The 25,601-nt window shown below is 37.0% G+C and overlaps 1 protein-coding gene across 1 annotated transcript; it reads left to right on the plus strand.

Annotated features, from left to right (window-relative positions):
- On the plus strand, positions 1-24,928 carry LOC139713268 (DALR anticodon-binding domain-containing protein 3-like). Its single transcript, XM_071625013.1, has 10 exons — positions 1-105; positions 13,651-13,952; positions 16,307-16,707; positions 17,142-17,212; positions 19,575-19,878; positions 20,437-20,519; positions 21,128-21,257; positions 22,702-22,874; positions 23,246-23,314; positions 24,809-24,928. The coding sequence occupies exons 1-10, from the start codon at positions 1-3 to the stop codon at positions 24,926-24,928; spliced, it is 1,758 nt and encodes a 585-aa protein (XP_071481114.1).
- Positions 24,929-25,601: the final 673 nt, after the last annotated feature.

Genomic DNA, 25,601 nt, shown 5'->3' on the forward strand with positions numbered 1-25,601 from the left:
ATGGAGCCGGGGAGGATACGGGATCGGGTTGATCCCCATCCACACCAGGGAGCCTTTGCTGGATTGGCATTGAAATTATCAACGATCTCGAGCAGACTTAAGGTGGTAAGGTTTGGATTATTTTAAATCACAAAAACTTAGACCATACGTTGGTTATTTATCGTCGTTGCAAAAGAAGCACAGACAAACTAAATTTTCTAACCATTGCGGGATTCTCTCATTTATCAATAGAATTGTTTGAAAATGCAATAATCGACTCTAAAGAAAAAGTGCGGGTTTGAACATTTCTGGGGAGGGGGGGGGGGGGGGGGGGGCAACTGCCTAAAACTCATGAAACGTCAAGTTCCACCGCAGGAGATCGACAAATTGAAGGGGCACTTAAGGTCAATAGATGCTTCAGTGACAGGGAACATACTGAGAACTGTGAAGGACAGACAGATCGGAGAGAAAGAGGAAGCTGGAAAACAAACTAAACGATTGACAAAATCGTGCAATTGGTACGACCTGTATACAAGTTAGTAGGCCTACATGTCACTGTAACCTCTTTTATTCGAGTTGACTTAAAGGTAGCATAGGTAAATTGCATGTGCAGTAAGAATTTTATCGATATTTGACAACTAAGAAGACTACAAGAAAAAAGAACGCTTCCAATCATGATTAATTTCATGCAAGATATGGTGACATCGATCAAAATGATACACGGAAATACCCATCTGATTTGCGTTCTTGTTATCGTGGCAGATGTCACTCTTGCGTGATAAGTAATATGCGAAGTTGTAAGATCCTTTGAATTTCTTCGATTTTGTCAGACTTTAAAGCTTCGTCCAGTTGCCTGCCCTTTAAATTCAATTTGGGCACATCACAGTATCATTTCAGACTTCTGAATGCAGACCATAATAGCACTACACATCACACAGATAGCTGTAAATCAGATTTTTGTGAACTGTGTGAAACAAACGTAATCGGTTGTGTGAGGAACCGTGTAACAGGACGACAAACACGAATTAATGTCCTCCTTGGTTAAGGTGAGGTGACCCGAGTTCGGTACCCTTTGTCTTGCCTCTAATCATAATGTGACACACAGAGCGGCAAGTTGACACTCTCTCGCTGGAGGATTTGATTTGCTGCGTAGTCCTGGTGTCTTGGCCCTTGTCACTCACAGCCTGACACAATGGCAACCCGAATCCTACGAAAAAAAAAATGAAAGGAAAGGAAAGAAAGACAAGAAGGGGGGGGGGGAGAGAATGAGGGGGGGGGGGGTGAAGAGGGGGCAAAACACGGCTGAAGAGCGGTCTCATCAAGGATTCAGTTAGAAAGAAGAACACGCTGATGGAAGAACATTAGGACAATAAATAAGAAAGGGTCAAATTTGAATTACTGATCCAGAAACCAAAGAAGAAACCCTCATGAGTAGTCAGCTTTTCGATTTCCCCTTATTCCATCACCTCACGCCCCTACCCCGAAAAAAAAAAATGGGGGGGGGGGGCGGGTAGGGAGCGGTGATGTCCTTAGATCAGGTGACATTCCTAAAATACGCAAGAAACTCTCGGCATGTGGGCTTTCGGGTTTTCATGACCGAATCTACGGAAAGATGTTTGAGGGAAAATCAAGAAAGCAAAGTTGCCAAGAAAATTCACATCCGTCGGAAAATCTGCCTTCTTTCCCCCGAAACTTAATTGTGGAAAAGAAAATCAGTCAGTTGATGATTTTATCCCTTTTTTTCTCCCATTTAGAAAAAAAAAGATGAATTTCGCCGACATATATCTTTGTATGTGTTTTTTTTCTAATAACATGCAGTTGTCCTTTCCAAAAGAATATGCACCAATGAGAAATCAGTATACGCAATACTTTAAACATACGTAATTTAAAAGGTGCTATCTCTGTTTAATTTCTCTCAATGAAGTCACTGATTTAGTCGTTCACTCTTCTTCGGGCATATGCGAAATTTGATGAAAAAGAAAAATGTCATCACTATCATAAGAATTATTGTCATTATCATGATGATGATAATAATGATTATCATTATCATTAGTATCATTATTATCAACATAATCGATTTCATCGTTGGTCGTATCATTCTGATTATCATCATAATAGTGGGAAACGTTTCGGAAGTGTATTTAAATTATTATGATGATCATCAATGAGAACCGGATGAGGAGTATACACACCGATACTGACCTTCATCATAATCAGTGTTGGATTCTTTTATACCTTTTAAAGTTTCAGCTACTCCTTTCATGCGAGAACGAAGAGGGGGCAAATATGAATGACCCATGATATATTCAGAGATCATTATCATCAAGTGTATTACTAGTGTGTATCATTGCCAATAGCCTAGATATTGCCGTCATCGTTAGCCAGTCAACTTGAACCCGGTTGACGTCTTGAGCAGGGGTCAAGAGGTCATAAAACGACGCCAGCCCTTACAGACAAACATGTATAGCCCTTTCAGATTGCCAAAGAGCCCATTCATTACTTTGTTATAGATACACGTTTTGTGCTATTATAATAGCTTTCTCTCTCTTTTTTTTCAAGTGTATTTTTGTTTTTCAAGAAAACAAATCTGAATCACGCTCTCCATCCAAATCTGAAATATTTTTGACCGATGTGAATATTGTTGTCCGGAATTTGGCTTGATTCAGAGTGAGCACTTCGCGATATATTGGACGGTATGTTAGCTGACAAAATCTTGAGGGGGGAGCATAATTATACACCCTGACCTTGTGTCCACGTCCGCCATGTAGTATCTTACGTGACACATGGAAGTGTCTTTCTGGGCTTTATTGACAGGACACGGATTTTGTAAAAAGGTATGAATATCATTTGCCGTTAGCGGTCTGTGGGGAGATGGATTTCATTCTGACAGGTCTGGACAATCCGTAACTCAAGACATGCTCAGATCAGATTTGTGCGATCCGTTACAACTGATCAGTCTTGCTTATTTGTTTGGGTCCTTTTTTGGAAATGTGGAGGAGTCATTTAGCACGCCCGTCAACGGGCATGTTGATTTGATTACTTTTTGTCACGTGATTTGACGTCTTTTGCGTTAAATTGTCAAAATGCTGAATTAGAAAAACTTAAAACATACCGTACGATATCCCTTCATCCAAATCATAAGGGATCCAGATATCACAATAAAAATAAAATACAAATAGATGAATAAATAAATAAATAAATAAAAAATTGACTTTTTTCCTTTGCTTGTGTCATATTGTGTGTGTATAGGTGTGTGTGTGTAGTGTGTGATGTGTGTGTGTGTGTGTGTGTGTGTGTGTGTGTGTTTAGGTGTGTGTGTGTGTGTGTGTTTAGGTGTGCATGAGAGTGTGTGAAAAAAAGTGTGAGTATTTTATGTGTGTTAAAGTGTGTGAGACATTTCTACGCAAGCACAGAGACAATCACGGATCTAAGGCGGCGAGATCAATCTCATTTTTGAGAGGTGCTATATCTCATACGGACTTTTAAGCACAAGTATCTTTTTCTTCTATTTTTTATGTTATTTTCTTCGTTTAAAAGCTGGCTGCTTCGTTGCTAGCGGTTGCACCGAGTTTACTTGATAGTATGATATGTATTTTGTTTCATGGCAAATGTTATACAGTGTTTGATAAAAAAAGAAAAAAAAAAGAAAAAAAAGTTTACTTGATGTAGCTCTGTCTCTCGGGTCAATGTTTCCATAATGTTCTCGGGCATGAGATTCTCGTGCTGATGTCAAAGACCATAAATAATACAGTGTGCATTGACCTGTTTATTTCATAATTCATTCAATCATTTATTTATTTATTTATTTATTCATCTATCTATCTATTTATTTATTTATTTATTCATTTATCTATCTGTTTATCTATTTATTTATTTATTTATTTATTTATTTATTCATTCATTCATTCATTCATTAATCCATGAATTCATTCATTCATTCATTCATTCATTCATTCATTCATTCATTTTTCCATTTCCAAAATAATTATCATAATATCAATACATAATTATCATAGAGAGAATGTCCGACTTCTGCGCTCTTTTATCAAAGCATAATCGTACCTCCAAGCGATGCCATCACTCGAACAAGTACATTTTTTATGACGAAAATCTTCACCGAGGGATTGCATTGTAAAATTCTTGTAAAATGTGATTTAATGTCCAAATATTATCCTTTGACCAAGTAAACGCTGTAACATCGTATCGTGAACGTCGTGACTGCGTGACGAAGGGACCTTCAAATCCTCTTGTTGAATGCGAACACAAATTTGAGGTGATAAGCAGACCTTCCACCTAGAAACGAGAACAGGTCACTGGCTGTATAGGGAATGCATATGCGTGAGATAGAAATAGTGACAATTTAATGTGATGTTTTCATGAGAATCGCTCAAGGCGTAATTATGCATAGATCGAGACGTTTCATGCCCCGAAGGCAGGATAAGTGGACCAATAATGAGCTAAATGTGAAGCAAATTGACTAATAGATAGCATCTACCTCTTGTTAATATGCTACTCCTTTGGACATGTTTACCAAGCATTGTGGATGAAAGCAACAATTACATGAACTTATTACACAAATCGATCATGCCGTTAGACTGCTGTTGAAGTCTAACTTGTTACGGGATTTTTCCCTCTCTCCAAAATATGAAACTAGTCTGTTGTACAGCGAGCGAAAATTTTACGTCATTACATTTTTATTTTTCAGTGGTATCTGACTGGAGTTAATGGGAAAAATGACATGCCATTTCTTGTCAATGTAAAGCGAAAAAAAAAATCCATTTTGTCTGCGACACGAATTATGTTCATAATGTACCATGTGCCAGAGAAACATGACCTATAAGACATCAGATGAACTAAACAGGGCAAGTTCATGACGTAAAGGCTAAACGCACCCCTTCTTTTCCACCACCCGCCCTCTCTCATCCCGTTTCTCCAAAGACGGTTCCAGTGGGAACTTACCTCATACTTCCAGGGAAGAGGAGAGTATAAACAGTGCTCGATCTCGACCCGTGTAATGAAGTAACTGCGGGGTGGGGGGGGGGGGGGGGCTGCGGGAGCGGGACAAAATAGCTAGCTGGAAGAAGAACGTTAAAGAGGTGGAATCAATGACGACATGCAGAGAAAATGGAAGACCGTGTTTATTTTTGGCAAATTAGTTACCCTATGTACAGAGAATGACGGACATAAGCGAATGAGAAAAGAAACTGATAGGAAAAAGTTAATAAATTAAAAGAACCAGACAAAATGAAAATGGTCAAATGCAATACATTTTAAGAGTAAAAACACGGCTTTCTTGGTAAGCACGACACAATTATCATGCCAGCCTCAATATGTTGTCGTCATCACCGTTTCTGTTCCTCCAGCCGCCATTTCTATCATCGTCACTTTTTTTTTGCAAGGAACTACTTTGATTAGACAGTAACCATCTTTTACGATACAGCAAACGATATAACTTCCTTTTTTATCATGTACGTGATTATCCCCTATAGAGATGATAATTATGTGTCATTCTGTGGTTGAGAAGGATCTATATAAATACAAAATTTTAGTATCTAGATTTTATGATGATTGTCACAGTTTACTTTGTATTATAGATTAGGATTTACTGTACTTGACAGAATTAAGTGATAGGGGAATGTACACAGGTCCATTTGCCTTAATGATGTGTTTGTGTGTGTGTGTATGTGTGTGTGTGTGTGTGAGTGTGTGTGTGTGTGTGTGTGTGTGTGTGTGTGTGTGTGTGTGTGCGTGTGTGTGTTTGTGTAAGGGGGGGGTGGTGATGAGAGAAGATACAGTTGGCCTGGCCTCTTATTTTTATCCAATTAAGAAATAATTTTAACACACGATATCGAATTTCTATATGCATCTTCTCAGACTAACACGATTTATGGGCCCTACTTGTGGTTTCAAAAGTCATATTTTGTCTCAATACTTTGTCTTTACCCTTTTATCCAGTATTTCAATCTGTTTCGTTTTTATCTTCGTAAGGAAAAGAAGGCAATCATGCCAGGCATACCTTTCAAAGTAAAACACAAATTAAGCAACATAAAACACGGTATAAGGAAGAAAAAAACAAATCCAAAAGAAAAAAAAATCAACAATACAGGAATCGGGCCAGCTAGGGACTTCAGTACACGTGCATTATCGACCTTCATCTATGCGGCTTATCTCGCTTCAGATCGCTTCTCTGAAGTTCAAATGTTAATCTTTATTTTGAACCCCGCCGTAACCCGATCTTTATACTTGGGGGGGGGGGGGAGGGGGTTGAGAGAGATAAAGAGAGGGAACGAGGAGAGTGTGTGCGTAATATTCACATGCGTTTATATGCGTGATGAGGTGAGTGCGAGAGGAGAGAAGAAGAGAGATATATGGTGATAGAGGGAGAGATGAAGAGAGTGAGAGAGAGAGAGTGTGTGTGTGTGAGAAGGAAGCACAATACCATGTTTTTGAACAGGACAGTGACTGATGAAATGATCAGGAAAGCTACAATCGACGAGCACTGGACGTGGATTTTGAAAGACGAAAACAACACTCCACCAAAGGAATTTTGCCATCGAGAAAAATGAGGACAGATACACTTTCGTTCCTGAGTGTGGGTTAAAGTAGTAGCGCTCCTTATCTTTTCAAAGTGCAGTGGTGCTCCACGTTGGAATTGTTTTTAATAGAATGGAATAAAGGCAAGTAAACAGTAAACATTAATGGTATAATTGCAAAGATAAACAAGAAACTCAGGATTTTTGGTAGCATGCCATCTAGAAACATTTACAATGGTCGCATTTTACTTTCAAATTGGAAAAGGTGACCATGTCACTATACATCACAACACTCCCAGAGGTATAAACGCAAAAACGTTATAAAACAGTGGTAGCTCTTTTTAGTATTTCAGCAATTATAATACCTACCACAGGCGACCACTGCTTGGCTGTTTCGGTATCGTTTGAAGAGTTTGTTCGCAAAAACCGATAAGTTCATATTTGCCAAATGGAGATATTTGCGATTAAAGGTCAAGAAAAATAAATATAATAATAAGAAAATTTTTGTTTTTTTTTACCATAACTTCAAAAATGTACCTTTATTTGTAGTGACCAATACATCATTTAAAAGGTACTATTTTGTACTTTATGACAGATACCGTACTTCAAAATCTTCAAAAATGGACTTATCGGTGTCTGCGAACAAACTCTTCATTTCATTTATTCTATTATTTATTTTATTTATTTTATACTGTAGGATTGGCCTGTTCACTTTTGTAAAACTGCTTTCCTGCAGTGATAAAAACATTATTATACGCATGGAAATACAAAATGCATGACAATTATAACATTGTAAACTACACACATGGAAAGTGGATTAATGGTAAATAATACCCGTAGGCCTATACAATATGCATGGATATAATATACGTGTATGATGCACGGTTATAAATCAATTGAGTCAATAAGACTCTTTTTTTTGGTAATCTATAAAGGAATGTACATGTTTGAACATTTACAGGGAGTGCTCCGACATATTTGATATGCATAAGAATTTCTTTTACATTCTGTCCTTGTGCGGGGAAATTGGAGGGGGTATTTTAAAGAATAACGTGCCTTATGATTTACACTTCATTTACAAATGAATGATGATTTGGTATTAGAATATTTTGTATTTAAAAAACAAGAACACAACATTGATATTCTGTACGTTGCTCAACTGATTGCCATTTCAGCCCTACCAAAATGATCTAGCAAGGCAGACTTAATTTCAAAATGCCTGAATACTCGTGTACACACTCAGGTCAACGGGAGGCATGTTGGGCGATAATATCAGCATCTCACCCAATTTACATAACGCATTATGTTGTGTGGTTGGGGCCAATATCACGAAGAAGGATAGAACACTGAATCATTTGAAAACTCATGTCTCATAACTTTGTTATTTGAAATTTATTTCCTCAAACAGTAAGAAAGAGATGATTTGCACTGAAGGTAGTGTAGGGTCTATAGAAAATGAACAGCGTGAAAGATGTGTGAGCAAATCGAATCATTGGATTCAGTTCGATCAGAATTAATTTTGTCTTCATCTTAATCTTGTGTAATCTCATACAGGTATCAGTGTAATGTAAATGGCAACTGTGACATTGTGTTGATACAAACATGAATTATATACATTATACAGACCATTCGGCAGTAAATTGTTCGTTACATGTAATGATTATCACAGAGTATAATTATCTTCATTAACAGCATGCTTTGGAAAAAGGCACATTGTAAGAACTGACAACGACTTAAGTGCAGAATGTTTGTTTGTTTGTTTTTTTTCCTCCTTGACAACATTCAGATTAATTGCGATGATTATTTATTCTTACCTCACTTCACGTAATAACAAGGAAAAAATAAAATATAATACTGTTGATTATTGACTGTTCATTCAAGAAGAAACATTAATTGAATCCACTGAAACATACGAAAACAAGAACATGAAGACTTATGAAAAAACAGACATACAAATAAACCAATATACAAATAAATAAATCTTCACCGGTGATCCGGTCTTGATAATCTTTTTATTTATTTCTTTTTTATTTAAATACATTGGTATACGTACGCGACGCGCCAAAATGAGGACATCTTGCATGATACACCTTAATTTTTCTGACACGATGGATATCGCATATCTTACATATAGCCCATAATGAATAAACCTGCATTCGCTTGATAATTCTCTAATGCATTAATGCAGGTATAGTCCGTCCCTATATATGCTTTCCCCCTGATCTCTATCGTTCCTCAGGTAATGCTCTCTGCACAAACATAAAGATGAAAAATGGGAGATCAGCTTTGTATTCCGCGTTTCTGTTGTCTCTCGCCGATATGTTTATGTTGGCCGACTTAGGGGATATAAGTTATTACTTTGCCTTGTTATTCATTTTTTTTTCTTTTAATTCTGTGACAGTAAAGCGTCGAAATGCCGACGAAATTTCGGAACGTTTGTGCGTATATTCAATTTCAATCAGCATATCCGTCGATGACCGCTCGAAGATTGAGTACTAGAAGATGAACGTTGAGATAAAAAAAGAAAATCAACCCTAGTAATATGGAAATATCGCGACAAGAAGCAAACGGGAGCAAAACAAGACAGAGAGAATATCCGCAAAAATAGGCATAGAGACGAAAAGAAAAAAAAAAGGACATGCAACCTGAACTACATTGTATCATTGATATGCCTAACTCTTTGTCATTGTATCACTTACTCAAAATACGTAACAGATTTAATAATATTATGATCTCATATGAGATCACATAACTGAAAAATAATAATGCTCTTAAAAGGATTTTCTTATATACGCCAACGAAACACAGATGTCATAGGTAGTGATATGAAAAGACAATGATGAAATATATTTGATACACACAATTCCCTCTATCTACATAATGCACACAACCACACATACACACACGCACTCTCTCCCTCTCCCCTCTTTTTTTCCTCTCCCTCCCTCTCTCTAGCTGTCCATTGGTTTTTCGTTTTATTTCGTTTTATTCATTTATACATATTTAGCTAATGATGGAATAATGGTACTGTCTATATAATCATTAATTGCTCCTAGGAATTGATGTCATTATCATAGCATTTTGCAGAGTCATATTCAAAAGACGATAATCAACAATATCACGCCTGCACTCACCCTCACCCCACACACAAACACACATTATTTTCAAGACAGTTATTCAAGTTTCAATACCATTGCAAGGAATGTTTGGGATGAAAGTTCTTTCACATATTTCATGTTACAACATTCTTACTTCGGTGAGCCACTCCCCCCCCCCCCCCCCCCCCCCCGGCCTGGCTTAAAAGTTTAGAAACTAAGAGCACGTTTTGCATCATGGTTTCTTGTTTCGAAGTTTATGTGGAATGAAATATTATCAGATCAAGAGGGGGATGCCCTTCTGCCAAATGAAACCACTTTCGGTTCAAAATGTTCCCTCTCCGCTAAACAAGCCAGTTTGTTTGTTTGTTCGATTATGTGATGCAAAGCTCAGAGTTGAACCAACAGGCCGAGGGTAGAAGTAGAATTTCGCTAGAGGCTTGACCTTGTCTGTGGCCCGTGTGGCTGTTGAGTGAGCTCGAGACAGTTGATCTACTTATTTTGCTCCGAGAATTTGATGACCAGAGATAGCGCTTTGCACAGCAAATTCGTTCAAAATGAAAGATGAAGAGGAAAGAGAAATTTATTTTCTCTTTCTTCTCCTTCTTCATCATCTGCTTTTTCCTTTCATTCTTTTTCTTTGTCGTTTTCCTTCTCTTTCTTCTTCTTCATCATGCACTGTCTTCTTCTCTTCTTGTGCAATTTCTGATATTATAGCTACTATTTCTCTATTTTTCTTTCTCTGGAGCTATGCTTTGGAATGCACTTCCTGCAATTATACGCAGTTCTCCTTCAAAAGCTACCTTTTGCTGTAATTATTTGAAACATTTCGCCTCATAACCTGGGTTATTTGTTATCTGATATTTATGTTGATCTTGTTAGATCCATTTTCTGTAATCTCTGTTGTATATTTCTGTAGTGTTATTTGTCTGTTTCGTTTGACTTTTATGAATGAGTTTGTGACACAGGGCCTCTAGGGAGAACAGTGCGTTGACTACTGATAGGGCCACCCTGTATAAATATGACTAAATAAATAAATAAATAAATAAAAAAATATATATATATTTTTGGTTACCATTATTTTTTGCTGTTGTTTATTGACAAGAAAGAGTATTATGTAATTCGGCCGCAATCCTAAACGAAGGTGTGTGTGTGTGGGGGGGGGGGGTGGTTTTGGAACAACAGAGGGGTTCCACTACAGCATTCACTGCGATCGTAATGATGCCACAATCTCGGTGACTTCGTTGATTTTGCTTTGTTTGGTTTTCCGTAAAGGCGTTACTAAAATTTGTCGGAAAATAAACTCTTATACCACAAGCGTTCCATAGGCAATGTATAGTTCAGCGTTCCGTACTCTCACACGCGAGCCACCCACTTGGTCTGTGGAGCTACCGAGCGCGACCATGACGGAACATTCCGAGACCACCAGTAGTAGTAGTATGCCATCACTTCTGCGACAAATTCTGACTGATTTATCGAGAATCATTACCAAAACCTGCTATGAAGTAATTCCAAGAAATCAGAAGAATAAGTCCAACCTAGCACGTCTAAGTACAAGAGCAGAATATGGCGATGTTTGTATTCCTCGTGGAGTAGTGTCGATGGTGTTTCAAACAAGACAGGTATGTATATACGTGGGACTGAGTGTAACTTTTAAACGACGCACTCCAATATCCGTCCATTCTTCCACTGTAAGGTACGTAGGCCTACCTAACAAACTTTAGATAGGCCTACCGGTACCCTTTCCTACTCTGATTCATTCATTCATTTACCCAGAATCACCTTAGACTTATGTAGCTATAGCCCTTATAGACCGGACTGATCATGTGAAAGACTAAAGATTTTTTATTTTTTTTTTTTTTGCCGCTCTTCAATTTTGTGTGTTTTGTCGTTGTTCTTGTTTGTTTGCTTGTTGTTGTAAGTTGTAATTGTCTCTTCTTCTTTTTTTGTCTGATTTTTATTTGTTTTTAGGGCCTTGTTTTTGTTATTGTTTTTATTGCACCCCAGTTTGCGGAATGATCTACCCATTCATATATGATACGGTATATGACAAGCCCCGTCACGCGTCCCCAACAGTAGAATCGTTTACCATTTGAAGATGAAAAAAAAAAACAAGAACAAAAACAAAACAGCATTAATTTAGTGCTTTGAAATACATTGTAGTCTAATGTTAGATCTAACACTTACAAACAGTTAGTTCTACATTGTGAGTTAGGGATAGAAACAACCACTGTAAAAATTTGAATCGGTAACGATGTTAAGACTTAAGTAAATTAATTAATATATAATAAGTTGAAGTATTGTTAAATAGATCCTCTATACAAAATGTGAACAATAGTTATAATAAAGATGTTTCCAGACTAAACCATCTACAGTTACGGTTTATTGAGAAAAAACACAGATTATGTCCTTATCGTTATAGCTATATATAGGCTTTAGGCTACCGTATCTCTAAAAAAAATTTTGTGTGATACGGTAAGATGTTTTATGGTACCCAGGTACAATATATGCATTAAATGTCATATCTTGAAAATTTTCAAAATCACTGTTCCCAAAGTTAGACAGGACCTTTAAGTTGCTTCTGAAATATCGGCTTTTTCCATAGACCCAATTCAATTGATCCTCCCGGTAAAAATAATGTACTGTGCGTGATGACCCGTGCAGTAATATTGTTATGTATTTACCGATACCCGCTGATCATACTGATGTAATTTACAACTTACTATGTACCTTATGTCATTTAAATGTTAGACGTCTATAGATGTAATTCATATGTAGACACCATCTTTAATTTTTTTTGGACTTGTTTGTTATCTCGCATCTCACATTTTTCCTTTTTCCTTTTCTCTTCATCGTTTCCCCTTGTGCTTAGAAACATTGTCTTTATAAAGTGCATTTAGTAAAAGTGTAGTGTACCTATTATTATTATTATCATTATTGTAATTATTATATCATTATTATTGTTGATTTTTTTAAAATTCTTTCATTCTCTCTAACTAAAATCTAAGCAATGGGGGGGGGGGGGGAAGGGCACAAAATGAATGCTACAAAATTTCTGTTGCAGGGTGCTGTAACCAGTAATGTGTTGGGGTCGCTGATGAGGTTACAAAATGTCCAAGCCCTAAGGCATAATCCCTGTTGTTTGGATTGTTTCAGTTTTTGTAATTTACTACTGTATTCATGTGTGTAAATTACTATAAAGTGAATACTTAACTTCTATATAGAAACAAATATTTTTTGTGTGTGCATTCTTGTGTTTGTTTGTTTGTTGGGTTTTTTTTTGTCTTGATTTTTAAACCTAAACTACATATATATTCTACAAGCTTTATTTTGAATTGCATATTGTTACTTTTTGTTCTCGATTTTCAGAAACATTGTGTATCAACCAGTCATTGTATAAGATATTGAGTGAAATTTGCTGTGGAATTCAGTAAATTTTGCTGTTCCAAAGTTTTGGCAGTCGATGTTTGTTTTTGATGTAAAAGGTGTTCGCTGTCACACTGATGGTACTATTTCATCTGAACAAAAATGAACAGAAATTAACTTACATTGTACCTTGCTCAGTAAATATTTGGAATTAGAGGTCTATATCTATATTTATTTTCAATCCAAAATATATATTTTTACTCTGCCGGATTACAAGTTTCTGGTTAATACTATAGGCTTTGGTGCATCCAGAAGTACTGTCCATCACTTTGGGGCTGCACTCCTCAGTGAATAGTACCACATATATGTATTTTACAGTCACCTCTGCCCATAGTTTTAACCCAAAACTCTCACGGCAAAGTATATTTGTACACTAGTACAATGTAAAACGGATAGGTTGCAGTAGAGTACAGTCATGATTCACAAAATGTAATGCTATTTCTAGGAGCAAAAACTTCTATGTTGTTGTGAAAAGTTATGATTATATGCATTGAAAGTGAGTTCCAGATGAAATGCCAGTATGTTTACAAACTGACAAAGAGAAGTTTCGAAAGTAGAAAAAATACACATTGGGTACAATATTTATAAGATATGTGCTTGTTCCAAATGCAAACTAGGGCGTTGATGCCGTGACAGCAGCCATCCTGTCTGAGGGCCAGTCTCTGCCGGTTCCCGTCGTCAGTTGTTCTCCATGCGAAAACGGCTTCATCAGCATCAGGCTACATCGGCCCACTGCCTTCAGACGCGTCATCCAAGATATCACGGTGAAGGGTGGGCAGTACGGACATCATGCCGGCGTCAAGGAAAGGACGGTCTTGGTGAACGCTCCCCCGGCTCTGAAGACCGACAAAGAAAGTTTGGCGGCCCTACGACAGAATCTGGTCGCCCAGCATGTGTCAGCCCTCTTGGAGGCCAGTGGGTGAGTGCTATTGTTACTTGTAGTAGCAGGGTAACAGATGTTTGATACTGAAAATGTCCTACCTGGAAAAAAAAAATCGGGCTACTTGTGAAGATCAAGGAATTCTTTTGGTGAAGTATGTAAATGAAGGATTATCATGTTGTGACTTTGGTAAAATTATTGATACAAATTACTTGTGTTCTTGCTGGAGACTTGTGTATTTTCAAGTAGAGACTGATTAATCTTTAATGTAAGTAAAGGTACAAAAGTAAATCAATTCATGTGGACTTACTGTTTTAATTCCGAGAACGGTTTCAAGTCCGATCCTGGATGCTTCATCAGCTTGTCTGATTTGATGGCGGGAAGGCATCGTTGCCAATCGGCGCAGACATATTGCTACCGATATGTTATTGTTTGGAGTCAGTTGTCAAGGAATTCTGGGTATGACAGAGCTGTACTCCTGGGAGAGGTTGTGTTGCAGTCCCCCACCCTTACTAAGGGTTGGACAATCTTTCATGCACTTTTTTTTTTTGATCTGACAAATTAAGGAAGGTAAATTGTTGACGATGGTGTCAGCAATATAATGAGAGTCTAGTATTCCAGCTAACAGTTAGCTTGTGCCAAGTATTTCTGCTCAGGGGAATATGCTGGTCTATAATATTAATCTTGAAAATGTGTACATTTATTGAAAAAAATTTAATAACATTGAAGCATTAGGAATATAAGTGCATGGAGACATCATATTAATATCTATTTCATCATAAGTTGGTGACATGGTGAAATCATGGTGTCAAACAAGACGCATGGATATAGCCTTCACACATTTTCCAAACAATTTGATATGCATTTCCAGGGCTGCATCATTTTATGTGGCAAATGTTTACATTTATTCATTTATTTTTTTATTCATCTATCTAGTATTTTCAATTCATGGTTAGCCCAATCAGTGGCTCATACACTTTTATTCTAATAGGGGCCTTGCACATTGTAACAATTTGTTTAACATCTACTAAAATAACAAATCAAAGACATGCAGTTGTACTTTACAATACAAATCATGATGAAATTGTATGTAAGGAGTGCAAAGTAAATCATCGAAAATTACAGAAAGTACATTAGTATGAAAAGCAGTTTGATACCCTGACACAATAAAGGGTTATCAAATTTACCAGCTTCTACTACAATGGACTCCTGTTATACCGAAATCCTTGGGACCGACAGTTTTCTTTCGTTATATTAAAGGGGAAGGCTAGTAACTGATCAGTGGGAATCAGTGCGAATGCTGGGGGGTGATTGTTCCAATTCTTGTGGGTTTCATTTAAGAGTACATTATACATTTGTATATCTGTTGTTGTGTGAAAATTATTTGCTTCAGAACGGTCTCATATTTAAGTAATGTGCAGCTTAATGCCCCGTCACTGACCGGGCATGCTAACCCGGAAACATTAAACTACACATTACTTGAATATGAAACTATTCTGAAGCAAATAATTTTCACACAACAATAGATATATAATGTACTTTTGAATGAATCCCATAAGGATTGGAACAATCATCTCCGAGCATTTCCACTGATTCCCACTGATCAGTTACTAGTCTTTCCCTTTAAAATTTTGTTATAACCGAACAAATAAACTACAAAAAACATCGAGTGTATAATGCTGTGGCCTGAATTTTTACTTTGTTGTAACTGGAATTTTGTTATAACTGTGTTCGTTATAACGGGAGTGCACTGTATAACAGAGTGAAGTATCCTCTTTTCAATGCTTGAAGGGAGGTTGCGTTTCAGATTTCAGTGGGGAGCTAAGTCCAAAGACATGCAGCATAGTGTTAAAATTTGTTGTTGTTGTTTTTTCCCCCGTTTGAGTCTTAACTTGTGGGGTTATGGTACCATTGTTTCTTGCCTTTTGCATAAAATCTGAGTGGGTATGACCGAGGGGTATAAGGATGCTGCCACAAAGTGTCTTAAAAACTTATTTACCTGCATTCAGTCGCCACCTCTTTCAAAGTGTCATCCAATGCAGCCTTTCAAGTACCTGGTTGGTTGGTGCTGAGTGGTCCATCAAAGAAAAGTTTTTCCAAACGCTTTGGACTTAAAGATTTGGACAGAAGGCAATTAAGATATCAAACTTTGATCTTTAAACAAACCTCAGATTTATAGTTGCCGAGATCACCTAAACTTAATGCTGGGTTTGCCACTTTATCTGGAAATCTGGTGACAGATCAATAATATACAATCTTAAATCTTACAACTGAAAAGTGAAGAGAGAATCAGGGAAAAACAAAAATCAGAAAAGGATATTAAACATGAAGTTCATATATAGGGCCTACTGTCATAATTTTCCATCTTTCTTTTCTTTTTTAATTGTGTACAGGTATGATGTTCACCAAGTGCACCACTGTTTCACATCCCAACTTACATGTATTTGCAAACTTCTTGGAGAAGACCAGCACCCTGCTTCCAGTGCCAGTGACAAAGTCCTCTCGTCTGAGAGCGAAAGACTTCATCCCAAGATTGTGCGAGGGCTCACACAATCAAGACATGTAGCTCCAGCAGATTGTGTGGATGGAGGAGAGAACACGGATGCTATACCAGTAGGAACATGTGGTTCAACCACTTCCAGTTGCCATGGTGATGGGACAGAGCAGTCTGGACCCGGTGATGACAAACTTAGATTGCCATCGCAACTGAGCCTGAACCTCTTAGACGTGCTTGGGGACTTTGACATTCAAACCAGGAAAGGAGGATACAGCCAGAATTTGACTAAAGTGCAGTGTACGGTGAAAACTCATTCCCCATTTTTTAATGACTTTAGTTGGTCAATTCCTAGTCTTCAAGTGTTGATATATCTATGTATCATTTATGGCAGAATATTGTGCATATGAGCCTAGTACAGAATTGTGTATTCCCTTGAAAGAACCAAATATCTGTTAGTACCGAGATGAGCAAGCAATGTTTTTAACAAATATCTCAGACCGTGCCACCATCGCTACAGACATTCTGAATCATGTCAATGTGCAAGGATCATACAAACATATAAAACTTAGTCATCCCAAGATATCTATCACCTCTCAATGGTATGAAAATATTGGAATGAATTAATGCTGACAGAGAAATGCTCTTCAAAGCTAAAGCTTTTAAATCATTGAAAGAACAGTGACAAGAAGTTGTTTGATCTGTGAATGTTTGAATGTGTTCTCTTTTCCTAGTGACATCCAGAAGTGGCGAGGCATCTCATCTACTACAAGAGTGCAGCAGAGTGCAATATGCCCTAGATCAGGTATTTATCAGAGAAGCAATCAATAATACATGGTAAAGAGTTCATTACACTCTGTGCCTTTCCCTTACACTTTGTGTGACCTTTGGTTACTATCGTTGGCTGTGTGTTAGCATTTAGTTTTGTTTAGCTGTTTAAATCATCTCTATTCAAAGCTCATAAGTCCGGCACAGGATTCACAAATTCAGTAGGATTTTCCAATTCATTTTTTAGATTTTCTCAGGGTTCCTCCATTTATGATTATACCAATACACTGCAGGTGGGCGATTGATTACTGAGCAATTGAATGATTGAAAATACACCCTCTTTATTGACTTGGTTATGTAGGCATGATTTTGGCTATGTTGCAGTATAAACAGTGACAAAAATATTCTTTAATCATGGATAAATTATTTACCTCTTTGGTAATAGGGTTGAGGTTGTGGCCATGAGTTGTAAGACGTCTGGCAAGACCTTTAATTAGGCTTGGTTGACCTTTACACAGTAGAACATACCAGCTGCGGTCCTCCAGCCGGCATATACCAACACTTTTGACATGTTTTGCTGCTCATGTTGAACACCTCGGTGAAGAACTAAGAAATGAAAAGTGAAAATGTTACAGGCTTCGAATTGAAATACAACACTTGTGCAAGCACAGTTTTGTCTTACAGACAGGTCTTATCACCTTATCAAATGTTTCAGAAATGTTTTGTATGTGAATCATCTATGTCGCTTACAACATGCCCTGCTTCTGAGTTTCATTCAAATATTTGGTGATACACAAAGAGGAACAGTGTCTTTTAAACACCTCGGTCCGATTCTTATTAAAGCATAGCTGGTGTTCTCTAGTTTATTTAGTTCATTCAGATATTTGCAGAAATGAATCTTAATCTTTCTCAAGCCGTGCTAGCTGTGCAATGAATGGAACAAAAACAGGATGTTAACCACTGGAGCAACAACAATGAAGGGATTATCAGATTAAGCTAAAATTGAGCATGCTTTATTAACACATTCTGTAGATGATTGATACCAACTTTCAATGCAGTAGCATCATTCTTTTCAAAGTAATTGGAGTTGAAAGTGAAAATTATGGCCTTGGTTTTTAAGAAATGAAAAGAGGGCTCTATGAGAAACACCTAATCACACTATTCCACCAACAAGTGTTCAAGAAAAACTGCTGAAAACACAAGTTCCTGTTCGATTTATTGTCCCCCCCAAAAAAATTAGTATAATGTAAAAGAAGACTTGCTCTTTCAGATAATATTAAAAACTCAAGATTGGCTGGGTTGACCCATTTCACCTATTTTCAGTTTTAACACAAAATCAGTGCTTGTGACTTTTTGTTGGTTTTGTGATGCATGGTCACATATGTAACTTAAATGACCAGGGGCCCGTTGCATAAAACTTACCGTTGAATTTCAATGGTAACTACCGTCAAAATTAGGCATCACAGCCAATCAGCATCAAGGATTATAAAATTTACCGCTGATTTGAAGACTTACCGCTAGAAAGGAGCGGTAAGTCCAGCGGTAAGGGTTTTATGCAACAGGGTACAGATGACATAGATAGAGCACTTGCTGAAAAAAAATTCTATGCCCCTCTGCAAAGTGTGTCAGAAATAATAACAATCATAAAAATCTGTTATGACACAATCATATCTTGGGCATCTCAAAGAGTACATAAATTATATAATATGCTATGTTTTGCCCCATCTCTGCACCATGTGCTCTATTTGCATTGAATTACAGAACTTTAGACTTTGTCTCACAAAACATGACAAAGATTGTATAATCCAAGTAAATTGGATGAAAGTCAAGAGTTCTGTTTTACTACATTGACCGAAACTAGAGACTGTCATAAACCCATGAATTATGGTGCTGTAAGATCTGTATATCTGTCATAAAATATGGATTTCAAAGTGTTTATGAGTTGACTAATGAGTGGTATAAATAAGAATTATCCTCTTGTGTCTATAGAGTCACACAGTTAGCAAAGTTTGTTGATTCAGATTACAATCCAATTGTATTCAAAAGGGATGGACTATGTGAATGCAAGGGTAAAATGTAAACATACAATGATGGCTTGTAATTATGTATGAGACATGAATGTCAAATGATTGCTTTGCAGTAGATCAGAGAGAATTCCATGTGATATTGACCAAAGGGGCATGGAATTCATTCAAAATATGGATTATTTGGAACCCCTTAAAGCAAAATAGTATACAAGAAACTCAAAACTTGTAGGAAATCTGAATTCATAAAGAATCTTGATTGGTGGTGATGTGTTTTCATTTCTGGAGATATGAAAGTGAATATGATGAACCGAAAAATGCAAATGATTTGAATAAATTCTGATTGGCTGTATAATTTCCAATCTTGCACGCAAGCTGAGCAGTCAAGGATTATCCAAAGGCTGCTACATTCTCCACATCGTCCCGTCCAGCTGTGAATTCACCCAGCAGCAGAGCGATCTTGCACTGAGAGCTCTGTCCACAGACTTTTCTTCTTGCCAGCAGTTCCATCTCTCGTGTGCGCCAGTGTCCATCTCGCAACAGAATGGCCCCAAGCCAGCTGTAGAGGGGGCTGTTCCAGGTGGTGTGAGGAACACCATGGACGCGGACGCCTTGTATTCAATACGAGAGTCACAGATGAGGGCAGCCTCTGTCATGAAATATGGAGACCAGGTTCAAGGTGGGCTGCGAGGGGATGAATCATTTGTTAGTTTCATTAGTATATATATATATACGATCAGTAATATATCCACAAAGTGGCAGAGTGGTATTTGCCATTGTAATATAAGTGACAGTATAGTCATTGCTTCATAAAGTTTAGATCTACTTGTTTTCTACACAAACACTAAAAACAGGCAGACACTATAAATGATATTTCAGACTTCAAAAGAGGTCTTTTAGGCTGAACTTACGAGGAGCAGTCAAGTCTTGAAGTATGCATATTTACTCATTGGGAAAAGAGAACTGGCAACTCACATTTTTACCTTCAGTTGCAGTAAGAACAACCACCCACCGCTCTATTATACTATTCTCACCAGCCAAAACTACTTTGAGTTTGAAAGTCTGACATGTTTCATAAAAATTGCGATAATACATATTTGATGTGTGTCTTTTACAAAGTGATTATAAATAGACATCAGTTTCTGTTAGCTCATTGCTACCACCTTGTTTGTGAGTGTGTGGAACATTGACATGATGTGTAAACATGAAATAATCAATGCCTCACATTTCTTCATAGGTGACACATGGGATGCAATGATTGAGACTTTGACTGCAGCAGGCATAAAGTTTGACATATTGGGAACTCACGTCAGACATCTGGTGAGTTGAACTGTACATTTATGAGGTTGTAAGCCAGTTTAGTCGATATGAAAGTTTGATATCTTTACTCACTATTCTTGTCTCTTTGTCACTATGACTCTATGTTCATTTGATGTCTGTGATTTTTCTATATGTCTAGCAAAATGAAAAATACATTCCGTTAAATGAAGTATTGTATATACCAAATATTTGTCAAGTGTAATTTTTCTAGAATCGGGACTTCCCCACAATTTCGCGAATGGATACATTCACCATCGTGAAGTACAGTAATGAACGGTGCACATGGCATTTATGTTGGGATCAAAGTTAATATTTTTGTATGTTAAATTCGCAAATTGCACCCTACACTTGAAGTATATGGCATATACAGTATTTTGTCGAATGGAAAATGAACAAAAAGAAACCATTCCATTTGAACTCATTTGAATCAAGATATATATTGTATTGCCATATTACAAAGCTCACTAAGTCCTAGATTTGACCTTTTCTGATACGATTGACAGTGTTGACTAATTTGCAGGTGTGTTCTTTTGTCTTGTTGACAGAAACATTACAGTCCTAATTTCCAAGATTCCTTTTTTGTCGTTCAATCTTTCGAAATTCCATAGGTGAAGGTTGACCTGGGTGACAGCAAAAGTAACAACCCCTGGCCAGATAACAGGAATGGAGTGTTTGTTGTCTATAACTACGCGAGACTCTCGAGACTCTTTTCCTGTTTTGAGGAGGAAGTCAGCAAAGGTTAGAAATAAAGAATTTGACCACAAAATGAGTTAAGCGCCATTTTTGACATTTTAAAGTAAGTCCACCATCAGATAGAGCACAGTAGAACCTTCCCAGTGAAACCTCATTTGTTTCATGAGAAAAATTCTTGGCGATATGATTAGAAATATTCATATTTTCTTATCATTTTCATTTTTTTTTTTCACCAGCTTTAATCGTAAATTTATCAGGTTAACAAGAATGGAGCTAACTCATTTTGCAATTTAGACTCGGCAAATGCAGAAACCCCAAGCCATACAAGATGGTTATGCATGCCTCTAGCAAATGGTCATGGCAGCACAAGTATCATCAACATTGATGATAAAAGAAATTGTTTTTTCATTGATTATCAATGATATATCATGCCCTTTTTATCATTCATTAGATAGATTATAGAAGGAAATCTTTCGAAATAAGAGTGTGATGCTGACTGTGAAGAAATGTTATGTTCATCCGCCTTTACTTTACTTTTAATGGAAGCAATGTCCCATATATGTTGTGACAAAGGTATCACTAATTTCCGTACAATTCAGTGGATTCACACTCCTACTTGAATGGTGAAAGCAAATTCATATTGGCAGAAATGTGGTGTCAGTTGTGTATATTTCACATAGTTTTGTGGATCATAGAGATGATAAAACCTTTCACTGAGTTAGAGGATGGAGGAAGTTTGTACCTTCACTTTGTATTCCTGATCATGGGGTCTTGTGCATTTTCCTAGTGAAATTGACTCGGTGCTGTAGTTGCTCCAAAGTTACAAGAAAGTTCATTCACATTCATGCATGGCTGTTAACTGCAGTCATAGTAATCACTGTTCGTGTAAGTATATCACAATACATCCTTTCTTGATACTCCAGTTGTACATGTTGACTGTCTCCAATCTGCAATATTGTAAGTACATGTAGTAACAAATCTAGCCAAATCATCATCCTCTCACACTCTAAAAAAACAAAAACAACAACATCAACAACAACCCTCAAAAAACAAAAACAACATTAACAACCCCCTCCCAAAAAAAAAAACAAAAACAAAAACAAAAACAAAACAAAAACAAAAAACAAAACAAAAACAAAAACAAAAAAATACAAAAACAAAAACAAAAACAGAAACAAAAACAGCAAGCAGGGGACTTCTCTCCTGTACAATCAATGCAATGGCTGTCTAATGATCATTCAGCCAGATCAGTTAGAAGTAGAAATTGTGCCTCTTCTATGTTTCTGTTCATCAAGTGAATTAAACGACTATCACTTTATGACAAAGTCACTGAGTAGAATACTTTAATCACTCCTAATGAGATGTGAGATTAAACTTTGTACTGCTTTGTTATCGAAGTGACTTTTGTCATCTGTTTAATTTTCTTTCTCTATCATATATGTAAATATTGTGATTTGTTTTGTTGTGTTTTGTTTTGTGCTTCATTCAGGAACATACCCACCATTACCACCATTGGAGACTATAGATTTCAGTACACTGAAGGAAGATGCAGAATGGAAACTGCTCCTTACTCACCTGCTAACATTCCCAGATGTTGTGTCAGACACGATCGGAAATGGGTTCACCACTCAGAATCTCTATTGCAAGTTTGAAACCCAAAAGGTCAGCATATCCTTAAAACACTCTTTACTATCCATTTCATCTTGTTTAGTTGTAATGTGATCGAAACCACCCTCCCTTCTGGAAGATGTTAAGAAAGTGGTACATGTAGTTTACACAGCATCCATTGAATCTGAAAATGAGAGATGAAAATGACAATGAATGAGATACAAGTATCATACCGTGTTAAACTTTGGAAACATAATAATATTAAAACTAGGCCTACTGTCTCTCTTATTCTGTAAATGTATTGTTAGATGGGTAAGGGATTTACTTGTCTTTCCTCATTCAAGAAGTAATAATGTATCCTTCTGATAAAACACCATGATGTTACTTACTGTCTCACACCACCATATTGTCTTGTCCTGTGGTAGGTCTGCCGCTTTCTGGTGACTCTAAGTCAGGACCTCAGTGCCTACTACAGCAGATTCAGAATCCTAGTGGTGAGTCTTGGCAGCTTGATTGTTTCCATTTTGCCAATCTTTGTGGACATTTGGCAATGATGTAAACGTTAAAATCAATGCATATTGGAGGTAATCTGTGGTAGAGTCACTGTGATCAAGGGTTTAGGACAATCATTCTGCATTCATGATTAAAGGTACTGTTTACCATTGGGAATGGTGATTTCAAAAATCTTCAAGTTATCACATTTGATGCATATGTGTAGGACAGTTGTATCACAAAACATCCTACCCTATAAGAATGTTGCAATAGAGCCTGAAATATAAGGAGATATCACTATTTTTCTCTTGAAACCATAACTGTCGGGTTTTTGTTTCATCTTGAAATGGTAAATCATGCCTTTAATATCTGTTCATGGACACAAACACAAAACAATCCATCCACGAGAGTGGAGTGATTAAAACGCTTTGAAGTAAAATATAAGTTGCCTTTGGGACAACATCCCATCGCTTGAATGTGAGCGACACCCGTAAGAACTTCATTGTGATGTGTGTTTACATAGTCGAAAAAGACAGGTACACTTTGTAATTGCTTGCCTGTGCATTATGGGTAGATATGAGAGAAATAACAAGGTTGAAGAGAATGAGGAGGGGAAAAAGGGATGAAAATGTGATGTAAACGCAGGCATGATAGCATGATTGATATACTGGAAACAAAAGATAATCGTGCTCTTTCCTGATTGATAGTGGAAGAGGATGAGGTGGAGGAGGATTAGGAGAAAGGAGAGAATGAAGAGAAGAGGGGAGAAGGGAGCACTGTGGGGAGTGTGAAGAAAATATGAAATGTTGATTCTAGCACTGCACAGAAGTGATAAATATGCACAGGAGAGAGAGCAATGGAAGGATGGTAGAAGAAGATGATGTTGATACAGATGAAGAGGAAGAAGGGGATGAAGACAGACGTTGAGGAAGAAGAATTATGAAGAAATTGGTAGAAAAAGTGGAACCTTGCCCTCACATGCCACAAGAAAGATACCTGGTACAATGATTACGTTGAAGGTAACAGCACCTAGTCAAGTCAACTTACAGGCAGTTTGAATTTTATTGTAACTGATTGAAAATCTGCCTTTCATTGACATATAGACACCAAATATTTGGCGTTGCAGTAGTAACCATGATAAAATATCACACCCATACATATGTACTTGGATTGGATTCCTTTCGGTGCTCATAGCATACATGACTGTCTTTGGCAAGGCTCATGGGTACTGTATATTGTTTTTTTTTTTTCAAATTAATGAATTTTTGTGTCAAGTTGTAATTAAGAGATTGTTCTTTCAAATCCAATCCAAGTATTTATGCATATGATTCTTTATCATGGGTACTATTGAGTGAATAATGAGTGCCGATTAAGGGCATCTTAGGCAATAAAAACATCTTGACTAAAAACTCATTCGTTTGAATTCTAATCATCATAATTTTATTATATGTTTTTTAATCACATCCTCATTTATCTTGTTCTCTCCTTGGTTTCAGGAACCACGCCCCCACCTCCTGCCCTGCATGTTTGCAAGGTTGTACCTCCTCAAGGCTGTCCACATCGTACTTGGCAATGGTCTGTCCTTGCTCAGAATACGACCACTGACTCAGATGTGATGATCACAGAGGAGAAATCAAGGGAAATCTAGCTCAGCAGTGCGATAAATAGGCGACCTTTTCTCGTTTTTGCTTTGTTTGGGCCAAAATCATAACAGGAATGCATCAAGAACTGTACCGTCACCTCTAAGAATCCAAAGAACTCTTGATATGTCAGAATGTGGAGATCAGAAGCTCTGTTAAAGGGGAAATCCAATCCAGAAATAAGTGAGTCTGATAAAAAAAGAGTAAAATCTTACAAGTGCAACAGTAAAAATTTGACTGAAATCGGATGAAAAATAAGAAAGTAAGAAAATTTTTTGAAGTTTTGCTAATTTCTGCAAAATGTGGAAATCAGAAGCTATGTTAAAGGGGAAATTCAGTCCAAAAATAAGTGAGTCTGATAAAACAGAGTAAAATCTTACGAGTGGAACAGTAAAAATTTGACTGAAATCGGATGAAAAATAAGAAAGTTAGGAAATTTTTAAGTTTTGCTAATTTCTGCAAAACAGTTTTTGTATAGTGGATATGAATATGCAAATGAGTGAGCTGACCATATCATAACCTCACAATTTTCCATTGATCTTGTACAAAAATGATGAAAATTCAATGTTTCTGTCATTGAAGTCTGAAACATGATGTTATTCCTGGTTTAATAACTTCAGAATAGTGATCAGTTAGATTTACCAGGATT

Source organism: Diadema antillarum, unplaced genomic scaffold, assembly GCF_040938485.1.
Source record: "Diadema antillarum isolate AM-2024a unplaced genomic scaffold, OU_Dant_1.0 seq00001937_RagTag, whole genome shotgun sequence".
In the NCBI taxonomy this organism is placed as follows: domain Eukaryota; kingdom Metazoa; phylum Echinodermata; class Echinoidea; order Diadematoida; family Diadematidae; genus Diadema; species Diadema antillarum.